Source organism: Ovis canadensis, chromosome 17, assembly GCF_042477335.2.
Source record: "Ovis canadensis isolate MfBH-ARS-UI-01 breed Bighorn chromosome 17, ARS-UI_OviCan_v2, whole genome shotgun sequence".
In the NCBI taxonomy this organism is placed as follows: domain Eukaryota; kingdom Metazoa; phylum Chordata; class Mammalia; order Artiodactyla; family Bovidae; genus Ovis; species Ovis canadensis.
The window spans coordinates 72,464,578-72,479,069 of NC_091261.1; the positions used below are offsets into that span (position 1 = coordinate 72,464,578).

The following is a 14,492-nucleotide window of genomic DNA, read 5'->3' on the forward strand; positions in this document are numbered from 1 at the left end:
AACCTCAGTTTTCAAATTTTTTAAAAATTGGCCTAAAAATCATCTATGTGTTGTGCTGGCTGGTTTGGGGGCCAATTTCCTGGAAAACGAAGGTACTCTTAGTTTGGTGGTTCCTTGTTGGTTTTTGCTGTCGCTGTGTCATTCTTACAAATAGGATAGCAGATACGTCAACCTTCTTCCTTTCTGTTCCAGCTTGTAAATCAGCCTCTGAAACAAAGGTGATCTCTCATGCTGTGCGGCAGCCTGTTTTCCTTCGCAGCATGTCGGCTCCTTCTGACCTGGAAATGATTGGTAATGAAGATTTGGAATTTACTAGAGCAAATCAGAGGTAAATAGCTGAGGGCCAAGGTCGGATCGGCACATGCTGCCACGCACCTTCACCACAACACACTCCCTGAGCGGGTCTCTTGTTTGGCCGCAGGCGGCGCCACGTGACCAGCCACCGCAGCAGCTCCTTCACACTCCTGCAGTCATTGGCCATAGAGGACAGCAGGGACAAGCCCACCTACAGCGTCCTGCTGGGGCAGCTGTTTGCTTTCATCGGCACCAACCCTGACCAAGCTGTACGTCCATGTTTTTTTGTTTGTTTTGTAATGTTTATTTGTTTGAGCATGCTGGGTCTTAATTGTGGCATGTGGGATCTAGTTCCCCGACCAGGAATTGAGCCCAGGTCCCCTGCACTGTGGACTCGGAGCTCCAGCCGCTGGACCGCTACGGATGTCCCTGTATATCATGTTTTGCCAAGTAGCTGAGTAGCGTGAGAGGTGCTGTGACCGCAGGAGTCAGGTGTACTTCCTTCTCACGTGTTCAGGTGTCCAGCAGCAGCTTTCTTCTGGCCGCACAGACGAGATGGCGGCGGGGAAACACCCGCAAGCAGGCGTTGGTGCACATGCGGGAGTTGCTGACGGCTGCCGTGCGAGTCGGGGGAGTGACACACCTTGTGGGTCCAGTGACAATGGTCCTTCAGGGAGGACCCAGGTCAGTTGTTTCTGTTAGTTTATCCTGTCCTGTCTGGAATGGGCAAAGGCCGTTCCAAAGATTCCTCTTGGGTCCAAATGTTAGATCATGGTGTTTGCTAGTGTTTTCCCCTAAAATAATATATTTTTCTAAAAATGGTACAGGATATAATTGAAAAATTCAGCACATGTAACAAAAAGTAAATTCTCCTTACCTTCCTTTTCTAAATTTCACTATTAAGAGCTTGTTTCATCAACTATACACATGTAAATAGCTATTTCATTTTCCTTGTATGCTTAAGTGTTTGTGTGTGATTTTTTTTAACTCTTCAGATTATATTTCACGTGCCTTATTGTAATCAGTTGTTTTCCTCAATATATTTTGGACATCTGTATCTTTTCATGTTAATATGTATAGCTCTGCTTTATAACTTTTAAGACCTTCATAGAGCTCTATTATATGCTACATTTATTTAACTCTTCAGCTGCTGATGAACACATGGGTTCATTCATTCTCTCTTTCACTCTCCATCTGTTCTTTCATCCCTCCTTTCTTCTTCCTGTTTTGTTTTGCTTTTCTATTAACAATAGTGCTGCAGGCAACAACCTTATATACCTATATTTTTGTATACTTTGTGCTTATTTTTATTGGGTCAAATTTCTAATAACATAATTGTAGATATTAACTTTGAGGAAGGGTTTATAACTTATTTGTGAGGAGTTTTCCTATACTAATGACCGACTGGGCTTCAAAGTTACTTAGATAGAAATAGAAAAAGCATTCTCTGCAAAGACTGGACTGCAACTGCTGGAGGCTGCTTGTGCCTCCTGACAGCTCTCAGGAGCTCTGGCCAAGAAGCAGAAGCAATAGCTGGAGGGAAACGTGAACTAAGAGCTAACATGACTGTCTTAAGAAATTTCTGTGTCGATCAGGAAAAGCCAGGTTATTCTTTGGAAACAAACAACTCCCAAAATCTCAGTAGCTTAAAAAACTAAATTTTAGTTTTTGCTCATGTCCCTCACAAGTCTATCTTGGCTCCTGGTAATTACAGAGAGCTTGGGATAGAGGAGGGGACAACCACCTTGGAAAGCTGTCAGGCCCCTTGTCAGAGCTCTGGCTCATTGGCCAGACTAGTCACATGCCCACCCGACCACAGCGGTTCCCAGAAGGCATAGTGAGTTACACTAATGAGTACCACAGTTCACTTCCAGAAGTTTCTCTGTAACACTGGCAGCATTATTCCTTTTCCCCTTATTACATTTCCCTCATGACATTATTAACACCATATGTCAGACATTTTAAAAAGTGCAGAAAATCCCCAAAGTACAAGATAAAAATCACCTGTAAATCCAGCGTTTTAAAATAAAACCCATTAATGTTTTAGCATATTTGTTCAGTCTTTATTCTAACCTTAGTGATCTCCTATAATGTTTTTAGTGCTTATATAGCATGGTATCATATCCTTGAACCTTTATTAAGCCAATTTCCTATTTTTAAATCATAGTTTTTGTTTATTTCACTATTATAAGCAATATTATGTTGCATATCTTTGTAGATATATTCAATAGTTCCAGTTTTCAACTAAAATTAATTGCTGTAGAATCTATCCCAGGTTGTGTTTTTACATTGGGAAAGTCTTATTTCCCAACTGGATTCTCATATTCTGCTAATAATTGGAGTGTGAACTTGCAAAGGACACTTAGCTAATGTATTTGTGTCTTGGTTTTCTCATTAGTACAATTGCATTTACAGTATTCAGTACTGCATGGGATGAGGCAGGCCTGTCTCAAATGAATGGTTTCATTATTAAATAAATTTGGGAAATGTTGGGTACCATTCTCCTGCTCTGAGAGATATGAAGGATTTTAACGCCTTGAGTTGTCCTGGAGTGAGGAACCCTGCTTACCTTTACTTTACCTAACCTAGGATTTCCCAGAGCATCCTAGAGTGTGGGCGTTGTCTCTGAGGCACTCTTAGGAATCCTGCCCAACAGCCTTCTGTGGTCCAGCACTTTGGGAAACACCAGTCTCCAAGGTTCCTTCAGTTCTGGATTCATCTAGCCACTTTTGTGTTTCTCAGAAGGCCTCTCCTGCTTTCGTGTTCACTATTGCTGTTCTTGACACGGTTGAGGAAGCCTGAGCTTTGGTTCTGTTTCCTAGAATTGAAGAACTGACCTGTGGTGGGATGGTCGAGCAGGTCCAGGAAGCCTTCGGTGAGACCATGACCTCTGTGGTGTCTTTGTGCGCACGTTACCCTATCTCGTGTGCAAATAGCATTGGACTCTTGTGTACTATACCTTACACCAGGTAAGCAAAGAAATGCTTTATAGTGTATGTAAGTTATGCCACAGTGTCATCAATTAAATAGAAATATTTTTATTTATTAAAAATATTTTTTAAAAGGATTTTTTGGTTTTGATTATCCAGTGACACTATCACTCTGATTAAATGAGCCTATCGCCTGACAAACACCTAAAGTTACTATGTAAATTCTTATTGTTGAGTTCCTACATGATCAAAGGTGGATCCCCATTAGAAATTATGTTACATTGTCAAAATGGAGAAGTTTGAAGGAAAGAAAAGTTCCCTAGAAAGTTACTTACTATATTGGGCAAAACTTTTTGCCTTTGCGCATTTCCTTCCTTCATTACTTGATTAAGAGTTTGAAGATGTCAAGCATTCATGAAGTCAGTCTTTAAATCCCCTTATGATAAAATATGGAATTTTTTTCTATTATGATAACCTTGTGTTGATTCCATTGATTTTTACTTTGCTATCCTATATGAACTAACCAGAACTTGAAATTCAGTATTTATGAAGGAAGTCATCATTCTAAAAATTTCTGTGTTGAGTTTTACATGGTGGCATCCTAAGTTGTAAATAAAGGACTATGTTGACATGTTTTATGGCCCTTTGATAACCTTGATCTTAAGTGAGAAGTTCCTAAGAGCTGGTCAGTTATGTTTCTTTCAATCAACCCTTTCTGCTTGGCCAGGAGTGAAGAGAAGTGCCTGGTGCGGAGTGGCCTTGTTCAGCTCATGGATCGACTATGCAGCTTGAGCAGTCAGACTGAGTCCAGCTCCAGTGAGAAACAAACCAAGAAGCAGAAGGTGGCCACCATGGCCTGGGCAGCCTTCCAGGTGCTTGCCAACCGCTGCGTTGAATGGGAAAAAGAAGAAGGTGAGAAGCAGGATCCCTTTCTATACTAGAGCTCCTTGATTTCTTCTATCGATGTTTTTTTTTTTTTTTTTGGTATTTGTGCTGGATGGGGAAAAGAAAGACTATTAGATTACATAACTAGGTTGATTTAATCAATTATGATTTCATGGGAGCCTCTTCATCAGCATGGTCCTATGGAAATTTATCACTGTGCTATGACAGTTAGCAATATCCTAACGCAAAAGACATTATGCTAAGTGAAATAAGCCAGGCACAGAAAGACAAATACTGCAGTGATCTCACTTATGTGTGGAATCTAAAAAGCCAATCTGATAGAAACCAGAGGGTAGAACAGTGGTCACCAAGGCTAGGGGGGAAGGGGAATGGGGAGATTTTGTTCCAAAGGACACACTTTCTGCTATAAGATGAGTAAGTTCTGGAGCCCTGATGTACAGCTTTGTGATTAAAGTTCATGATACTTCACTTATACTTGAAACTCGCTGAGAAGATGTCTTGTATTTTTACCCGCCATACGCACACACAGAGAGGTAATCGTCATGTTGTATACCTTTTAAAAAACTCACATTCTACAGTCTGAGTATATACAGTTTTTATTTGCTAGTCACACCTCAGTGAAGCTGAGGGGGCTGGGAGGAGTAATGACCACCTGAAAGAGGATAGTAGCCCCAGGAAATTGAAGACATCTTTCTTTTCCTTCTTGCCATCACTGCTAATGGTGTCTGAATAGATACTTTTATGAAATGATTTTTCAGTTGTGCTTTTGAGATGCTATTTCCAAATCATATGTTCAGTCAGCAATCCAACTTAAAAAGTAAACTTGAAGAATAACTTCTCCATACTATCCCAGGTATATAACATGTCATTCGCTGTGCGTTTTATTGTTCAGGGAGCCAGGCATAGGATGACTAAGGTATTGTTCCTCCCCTTAAAATATATGGTCTAGTGGGGGAAATAGGCCAGTGAACAAATAATTCCAGTGCAATCAATGCCGTGATCAAGGTGAGCTCAAGGTACTGTAGGAGGAGCATAGAGGTCCTTACAGACCCTCTGTACTAAGGCATCAGGCAGAGCTTCCCAAAGAAGGTGATGTGAGCATTTTTCTTGAGGGGTAAAGAAGACTTCCCAAGTAGAATGAACAGTCAGTGGCAAATAACTTTTGTGGCTTTTATGAGAGGTGCTTGAAAATGGAAAAATCCAAGAAAATCTTTTACTGTGTTTGAGAAGAGGTTGGGTGTGAGTTAAATATCAGGATGTTTTCCAAAAAAGAAACAGACTCACAGACAACAAACTAGTGTTTACCAGTGGGGAAAGGGAGAGGGGAGGGGCTATATAAGGGGAGGGCACTGTGAAAGTGAGAGTGACGTCGCTCAGTCGTGTCCGACTCCGCGACCCCATGGACTGTAGCCCACCAGGCTCCTCAGACCGTAAAATTTTCCAGGCAGGAGTACTGGAGTGGGTTGCCATTTCCTTCTCCAGGGGATCTTCCTGACCCAGGGATCGAACCCAGGTCTCCCTCATTGCAGGCGGATGCTTCACAGTCTGAACCACTGGGGAAGCCCTAAACTGTTGTGTATAAAGTAAGCTACAGGGACATACTGGACAACACAGGGAATATAGCCAGTATTTTATAACTGAAAATGGAATACAACCTTTAAAAATTGTGAATCACTATATTGTACACCTGTAATTTATATTGTACATCAACTACTTCACGAAAAAAAAGATGTTTTCATTCCAGTAAAATGATCATTCTTCCCTATTAAAGTATGTTTCTAGGTTTTGTGTGGATTAATTATATTCAATTTTAATTAAGAAAAATGTCTTTTCCTGGGACTTCCCTTGTGGTCTAGTGCTTAAGAATCCACCTTGCAATGCAGGGAATGCAGGATCAATCCCTGGTTGGGGAACTAAGATCCCACATGCCTTGGAGCAGCTGAGCCTGCAGGCTACAACTGCTGAAGATAAAAGAAAAAAAAAAAAAGAATTGCATATTTCCCCAACATTGAATCATTTTTCAAGTCACTGTTACCTTCCTTATGTTTCTGTGTGTGCTTAGTCGCTCAGTCATGTCCAGCTCTGCAACCCCATGGACTGGGTGGGCTCCTCTGTCCATGTGGATTCTCCAGGCAAGAATGCTGGAGTGAGTTGCCAGGCCCAGTTGTTATCTAATGAGAGACACTAATTAGATGGCTAACAAAATACTGAGCATGTTAAAGAAAAATTGGGCAAAGGGAGGCTTTAGTGCAGACCCGCCACAGCTGCAGACCCACCATGCCTTCCTGGGGTTTTCACCATGCTTTTTCTTGCTTGAACTCTGAAGGCGGCTCCACAGAGGCTGTGCACTCAGGTCTGGCCCGTCAGGTGTCCAGCCTTCTCACGAATCACCTTGCCCGAGCGACTGAGTGCTGTGGCAACCAGGCTGCCGGGAACGACGCCCTCCAGGATGTCCTCAGTCTCCTCAATGATCTCTCAAGGTATGGAAGGCCCCCTGGAGCTATGGGAGGAGGTGGCTTTTCCTCTGAGTGATGGAATTCCTTTGGGGAAAGGGTGGCTGTCTTTAGAAACATCTAATTTACTAGGCCGTCATGACATGCTCCTGCCTCAAGAAAAATAGAGAATACAGTCGTTGAAAAATAGCATTTAGTTCCAAAATGTGGAAATTATTTATTTGAATATCTATACCATAAAATAACATATTATCATTTGCTCCAATACTTTGCTGGTAACAGCTGCTAGCCTTTCAGGTCAGTACCACTGCATTCAGTAACCAAATAGCTTAACCTTCGTTATAGCAAGATTAAAGACTAACAAGCCAGGACTTGTAATTAATTCACCTTCTCGTGCTGTGTCTTTGAAAGAAGATATTCTTTGGAGGTTTAATCATGTGTGAGCTGTGAGGCCCACAGAGGTTTGTCCACCTAAGGCTGCTTATTCTCTGGTTTCTGCTGAAATGTAACAGGTTCAGCTGTGGCAGAGCCCAGACTCTTGAGGTCTGTACAGCACTGTATTATCTCTTTGGTCTTGAAGCACTTCTTGAAAAGGAATAAAAGACTAGACTAAAAGCCTCCTAGCTTGGATTTCTAAGCCTTGATGCTCTGTGAATCATGCTGAACTAGAGGATCTCAATTAACTAAACATAAGGAATCAAAGAATTTTCAAAAATCTTTTAAAGCATTACTGGTCAATTATGAGCCTTCATCAGATGGTTATTAAAAAAAACCTTCATAAAAACATATTGCCAAAAATCTGTGTCTTCGCATGAAATCTGAATTCAGTTTGGTTAACCTTTGAGGGAACCTTTGTTTCTGAATTTCTGTAGATCAACGTCCCCAACATTGTGGCCCTTTTCTTCCTCTCTTTGCAGGAGTCACATAGGTAAAGCCATCCTGAGCCAGCCAGCGTGTGTGTCCAAACTCCTCTCCCTGCTACTTGACCAACGCCCATCCCCAAAGCTGGTTCTTATCATTCTTCAGCTGTGCCGGGCGGCACTCCCGCTGATGAGCGTAGAAGACTGTGGGAATGTGGAGCTCCCACCCTGGAGCTACTCCGTCCCCTCCCTAAACAGCGAGCAGGAGGATCCCAGCGACCCAGCATCCAAGATCGCCTCGCTGCTCTTGGCAAAGCTGGCAGACTATGTGGTCCCAGGTGAGTCACCTCCAGGATGGGAGAAAGGCACCGTCACTTCCTGTGGATGATCAGACCAGGCTTTCCCTTGTCCACAGTCGCAGCTGTGCTTCCTGTGATAAAAGGAAAGGGGGAAAGGGCAGGAGAGAGGGAGGAAAGAGAGATTCCAAAGCCAGTGCTTCCCCATCCAGGGGAGCTGCACAAACACCTTTGCAATGTTTCTGTTTGCTTAAAGGATGTCAGACAGTCCTTTCTCCAACCGCCTCCGAACCTGACACCACGTTGACGAAAACCAGCCCCAAGAATTCCTTAAAAGGCGATAAAGATCCCGGAGAAGAGAGTGAAGCAGTGGATGGCAAGCTCTCTATCTTCATCCACAAGCGGGAGGACCAGTCATCCCATGAAGTTCTGCAGCCATTACTAAGGTGATGATCGTAATAGTCCATGCCTTCAAGCATGAGCCATGTCAGACACTGTGCTGAGTAAGCCCCTTACCAATGTCAACCATCTCAGCCCTCTTCACAAGTAATCACTGCTACTATCATCCCTGTCGTTACACACGAACAAACTGAGGCAGAGCTGAAACGTAGACACAGTTCCCCCTGACATCAGAGCCTGAACTTTTAACCATAACTCTGTACTGTCTCTCTGGACCCGACAGAGTGAAAGTCCTATTGAGTATGTATCATTTGTGTCCAACCAAGTCTGTAGTGTGACCTTATCTGTGAGAAGGAATAATGCAGCTTGGTTTTCAGTTATGGGCATCCCTCAGTCATAGTAAAATTAGGGATACCATTGACTATGAGATAAAGAAGTAAGAAACTTTTTCAAAAGCCATAATTAATTGGAAGTATGAACAATATGATTGCTTAACAAAGAAGTGAAAATATAATTATTGTCCAAAGATTACAAACCGGCAGGGCCCTTTTAGTGGAATCCAGGACAATGAGAAGGTCCCACAGAATACAAACTCCTAAATATAGGAGAAATTTAAGGAATTTAGAAGAGAAATTTAGGAAATTTAGAAGAGATGTTTGTCTCAGATGGAAGAGTCCTCTCTTCAAATAAATGACTGAATGATGGTGTCATCCTCATAATCGGGTTCCTTGTCTGCCATCATAGAAATCAAAAGCACTATGGGCTACTGCATAGGGTAAGCTGAGTCAGGGGAAGTCAGCACACAGATGAAGAAATTTCCAAGGAACGTTCCTGGGCACTGTGAAATGTCATCATACAAACTTGGTGAAAGCTCTTTTGAGAGCCAGGTTGAGGAGGCAGGAGGAACTAAATTCTTAGGGAGATCCAATCATTCACACTCAGGCACCAGTCCAGGCTGTTATTAAAACCGCCTCACTTGGAGATTTAGATCCCTCACTGAGGCCTCCTGTGGGCCTGGCCTTCTCTTTATTTTAGGATCAGCTTGTCACTTAGTTTATCATCTTCACACAAGTTTTTAATTATCATTATAACTCTAAAAAAAATTGTTGTTTTGATCCCTAGAAGTGCTATAATTGAGCAATAAAGAGCATTTCCTTTTGAAAAATTGAGTCTTACTGTGGATTTTTGTTACAGCATGTAATGGTGGCCTGATCATTACCAGGTTGCCTCATGGCCTGCAGTCCCCAGCTGTGACCATCCTGTAAAATCATTGCCTCTCTCTGACTTCCTATTTCAGTAGCTCAGAAGGACGACCCTTCCGACTTGGTACTGGTGCCAACATGGAGAAAGTTGTGAAAATGGACCGAGACATGACGAAGGTAACCCCAACGTGGAGGAACCTGCTCCAACAAGAACCACAGTTGAGAACATTTGCCAGGCTTCAGGTTTTCAGGAGAAATTTTTTTTAAAACATTCACGTTACCACAAAGAAGCAGGGTGAGAAATTGAAGTCATTGAGGCTATTTTCAAGAAGATTAGTCAAAATCAATTTATCATCTAACCAACAAGGACCAACAGTATAGCACATGGAACTCTACTCAATGCTATATGACAGCCTGGATGGGAGGGAAGTTGGGGGGGAATGGATACATGTATATGTATAGCTGAGTCCCCTGCACTGTTCACCTGAAACTATCACAGTATTGTGTTTTGTTTTAATTGAAGGATAATTTGCTTTACCATTTGTTTTGCATTGGTTTCTACCAAACATCAACATGAATCAGCCATAGGTTTACCCATATTGAAACTATCACAATATTGTTAATACCCCAACAGAAAATAAAAAGTTTAAATTTAAAAAGATCAATTTATCCTTAATATTAAAATATGGAAGAGAACTCTTGATTTTGACCTAGAAATTTTCTTAGCTCCGTTAAGAAAGTTCTACAGCATAAAAATAGTTTAAAAGTGATCATAGGGTGAAAGGTTAAAAGAGTAATAATAATGGATAATAAGAAATAAAGACAAATAGCCCATAAAAAATATGTCCAGTCTCACAAATTACACAGTAAATAAATAAAGGGAAAGAATAAAAATAATAGTACTGTGTCATTTTTACCATATCACCCTGATAATGTTAAGATTGATGATACCCTTTATTGCCAAGGTGAGGGTAAATAGGGCATTTTCAAGTATCCAGAGACAAGCTTATTCTTGGCAGTTATGTTTGTAAAAAATAAAATAGAATTCATGTACCCATAAATAGGAGATTTGTTAAATTATTATACCCATTTGATGAGATGATCTGAGCTTCCCTGGTGGCTCAGCAGTAAAGAATCTACCTGCCAATGCAGGAGACTCAAGTTCGATCCCTGGGTTGGGAAGATCCACTGGAGGAGGAAGTGGCAACCAACTGCAGTTTTCTTCCCTGGGAAATCCTATGGACAAAGGAGCGTGGCGGGCTACAGTCCACGGGGTCACAAAGAGTTGGACATGACTTAGTGACTAAACAACAACAACGAAATACTGTATAACCATAAAAGTAACCAGATATGTCTATGTTGACATGGATATTTATGATATTTTATGGTATCAGATTCATATCAATGATCAAAATTCACAATGTTTTGATAACTGTTAAAAAGAATTCAAAACTGCATGTAGCATGACCTATGATTCTGTATGTCAGAATCTGCGGGGAAAAAATTCTGGCAGACTAGCAATGATCTCTTTCTGGCTGAGGATAAGGGATGCGTGTGGAGATTTAACTTTCTACAGTTCTCATATTTTAATATTTGCATTTATAAAAATGAGCCTAGATTGGAGGACACAGATTTTTTAACGTATAGTGCTGAGAAGAGTGAAAAGAATATCATGAGAATCTTTAAACTGACCCCCAGGGTGGCTGCTGTGAGGTGATTACGGAAGAGGCGGCAGCTGCTCTGCGAAAAGCGACCAAGTGGGCACAGTCAGGCCTCATTGTCAGTGTTGGGCCACCCGTGGAGTCCCTCAACCCAGAGACCGTGAGTGGGCTGTCCACAGGGGACAAGAAGAAGACAGCCCAAACCTCCATTTGCCGAGAGAGGAACTCTGAACTCGCCAGGTAAAGCCTTCCTAGGAAAGAAGCTGTCTACTCTTCTCAGACTTCCTGTGTGAAGGGTTTGTTTTGAGGGTTTCAATTTTATTTTTTTATATTTTATTTTGTAGAGTATTTATATATGTATTTATTTTTGGCCTTGCCACGTCACATGCGGGATCTTAGTTCCCCATCTAGGAATCAAACCCATGCCCCCTGCATTGGGAGTGAGAAGTCTTAACCACTGGACCACCAGGGAAGTCCTGAAGGTTTTAATTTTATATCCTCCCCTTGACCTGCTGGAAGTGAGGAAGTGAGGCTTAAAATACCCAGCCATTCGTAGTAGTTTCTCTCAAAGTTGAGTCAACCAGTGATGACCATTCACTTGGTGGATCTGATGCTGTGAGGGACGAAGAGGGAGGCCCTCCAGCCTGAGTGCGCATCTGAAGCTGGAGGACTGTTTTTCTGAGAAAGGCCACCACCAGGAACACCAGCTACAGTTTTTTTTAGCAGCAGTAGTAAATTCTGGCCTTGCTTCCTTTACTTCATCTAAACGGTACTTGTCACCATTCCAGCTGTGTACAGAAGGATGAACACGTGTTGCCCCTGATAAGTTGGGTGAGATTCTATGCTTGCTGGCCAGAGGCAGATGCAGAGAAGTCATCAAAATCCACTTTTCTAGTATGGAGCAGGCCAAAAAGTTTATTAAGTTTTTTCAGCAATATCTTGCAGAAAAAACACAAACCAACTTTTTGGCTAACCCATCGTAATTAGAAAATGTTTCCATCTGATGCCAAGTCTAAAGCCACTCTTCTGGCTTCTTTACCATCACGGGGCCTTGACACTTTTCCCTGTTGACACTTGCAGGACCGACCCCGTCCGACCTTTCATCAGTGGGCACGTGGCAAACAGCATGGCCGCTGAGGTGATCGCCTTGCTTCATAGCTTGCTGATGGCACCTGAGTCAAATGCTGCTCAGATATGGACCACGACAGCAGAGAAGGTTAGTACGCTGTTATTGCTTAAAGGAGGAAGCAGGGCAGAAGTCAGTGTTTTGTTCTAGCAAGGGACATTGTAACAGCGAGAGTTCCCTCTTGAGCCAGATAGACTTGTGTTTCCCCTGAAATCTGCTTTGATTTAGTGGTTTCAACTCTGTTAACCCACATCTCCTATCACTGCCAATTCTGATTTCACAGAAGGCAGGCTAATACTCTCAGGGAAAGAATGGCACACCTTGTTTCTCCTCCTTGCTTGTGTTCAATCGGTACTAACATTAGGAAGTCATGCATCCTTGGTTTATTGGATTTGTTAAGTGGAGTTGATGAGTATTAAGGAGGTCTCTGTCGGACTCACACTCCTGAGCTCTTCAGTAACTCATCTTGACAAACTAGTCCAGTCTCCCAAAAACGAGTTTGGTCATCAGTTTCCCTATTCCGAGTCATTCATCTTGTGAACACCTTATATCATATCCTAAAGGTAATTGGGTGTTCCAAGGTCGTTGATATGCTATTATGGTCTTTCTTCAGATAAATTTTTGGCTCTTTTTTAGGTTTGTTTCTTTTTTTTAACTGTGTTTGATTTGCTCATATTTCAAGATTGTGCGTTTCCAGTTTTGTCCAATTACATAAGACCAATATGGCAAGAACATCAGTGGTCATTCCTGCTCGTTACTGCACCCCTCCCGTGTCCAGAGTTCCTTTAGTCCAGGGGCCCTGTTGTCGACACTGCACCACCCTTAGTATCAAAATGACCAAAGTTCTAACTCCTGTCATGTTGGCTGCTTCATATGTTTAGGTTCTGTCTCGTGCACTGATGTACATTCCACAGTTGGGGAAATATGCAGAAAGCATTCTGGAAAATGGCAGCAGTAGTGGCAGAAAGCTTGCCAAACTTCAGAGAATTGCCCGCCAGGCTGTGGCTGCACTGTGTGCACTTGGAGGCTTCAAAGAGACAATCAAGATCGGGTCTGAGGTCCAGGTAACCAGCCACCATTTCCCCAAGTCATCGCTTTCCCGTGTGTATAAGTCCATTGATTCATCTATCAGCTGGAAGACAAATATCATCCTCCCAGTTGGACAAAAATTCTTGTTTTTTCAAGCTAAGAAACAAGTGGCTTCTCATCCACACAGTGCTGCAGATTATTCAGACATCAGTACAGTACTGCACAGTAGCTAAAACCGTTGTGTCCTGTGGTAGTGTTAATATTGGGAGTGTTTTAGAATTGAGGCTTGAATTTGCTTCATACTGTGATCACCTTGATATAAGGTTTTAGGACCTATTATTTTAACTCACATTCAGGGCTTGGCGTCTGCATTATAAGAACCTATTGCTGTAATGCCAGTAATGACAGCTGTAGATTTACTCCTCCCACTTGTCACATCAGATCGCTGCTCACACCGTCAGAGTTGGTAAGTAGTGCTAACCCATCTGTGTCTCTAGGTTCTAGGTAGAGGAATATCAGGAAGCATCGGAGTGGTGGCTTCTATCAACGAACAGGAAGGTATAGCTACGGTCAGATTCCCACCCATAGACTGTAGAAAGACTTCGCAAGCATCAGACACACTGACTATTCCATTGTCTAGACTTTGTGTTCCAAGATCAGAGGTAAGGTGATTTTTAAATGTATCCTCAAATGTCACTGCAAATGGTAACCATCCTGTAATGAATGATATGCACGTGCACAATGCTGAAGCACAAATACGTGGTTTTCTTAAATTTTACTTATGTATTTACATACTAGGTGTAATTATTTAATAGTAACGTTGATGTGAAGATTTTTACCTAAATGACCAAATTCATTTCTTTGGTGAGGAATATTCCGCAGTATATTGTATGTTTAATTGTTTTGGTCTAGCTTGCAGTTTTCTGTACGGTGAATTTTTTTTTTTAATTGAAAATTTGAGAATTGACTCCAGATGATAATAACACCCTCATTTCTTATAAACTAACTACTTGAATTTAACTTTTTGCCATGCCCCCCCCCACCGCCATCAGGCATTGCCTCTTCATAAACTGTCCATTACTGAGAAGGTAGTACAGGCAGTCCAGTCCATGTTGCTTCCTCAGGAGGGAAGTCTCTCTATTCATACCTCACTTCCTGCAACAGGAGATGGGTCAGCTCCTGTGATGGCAGTCGTTCGGCTCCTGGCTGAAATAAGAACAAGGTGAGCGTGCTCCAGAGACCCCCTAATGTGCTGAGGTGGTGCAGGCCAGAGGGACAGGCGTCTTCCGTGGGCCTCTCTGTGCCAGGTTTACTGGGTCCATAGCATGAACTTCAT

General features: G+C 42.2%; 1 protein-coding gene across 6 annotated transcripts in view; it reads left to right on the plus strand.

The window, feature by feature from the left end:
- The window catches only part of HECTD4 (HECT domain E3 ubiquitin protein ligase 4), a 165,877-nt gene that overhangs the window by 105,444 nt on the left and 45,941 nt on the right, over window positions 1–14,492 (plus strand). For all 6 annotated transcript variants that reach the window (XR_011249996.1, XM_069558125.1, XM_069558126.1 and 3 more), the window contains exons 30-43: window positions 193–328; window positions 422–563; window positions 812–978; window positions 3,117–3,263; window positions 3,952–4,136; window positions 6,457–6,610; window positions 7,501–7,781; window positions 7,996–8,185; window positions 9,436–9,517; window positions 11,039–11,241; window positions 12,082–12,217; window positions 13,009–13,191; window positions 13,654–13,818; window positions 14,209–14,378. Coding sequence is in view for 5 of the 6 variants with exons in the window: in XM_069558125.1 (XP_069414226.1) it covers window positions 193–328; window positions 422–563; window positions 812–978; window positions 3,117–3,263; window positions 3,952–4,136; window positions 6,457–6,610; window positions 7,501–7,781; window positions 7,996–8,185; window positions 9,436–9,517; window positions 11,039–11,241; window positions 12,082–12,217; window positions 13,009–13,191; window positions 13,654–13,818; window positions 14,209–14,378 (2,341 nt within the window). In the remaining variant the exon portion in view is untranslated. The remainder of the gene's footprint in view (window positions 1–192; window positions 329–421; window positions 564–811; window positions 979–3,116; window positions 3,264–3,951; window positions 4,137–6,456; window positions 6,611–7,500; window positions 7,782–7,995; window positions 8,186–9,435; window positions 9,518–11,038; window positions 11,242–12,081; window positions 12,218–13,008; window positions 13,192–13,653; window positions 13,819–14,208; window positions 14,379–14,492) is intronic.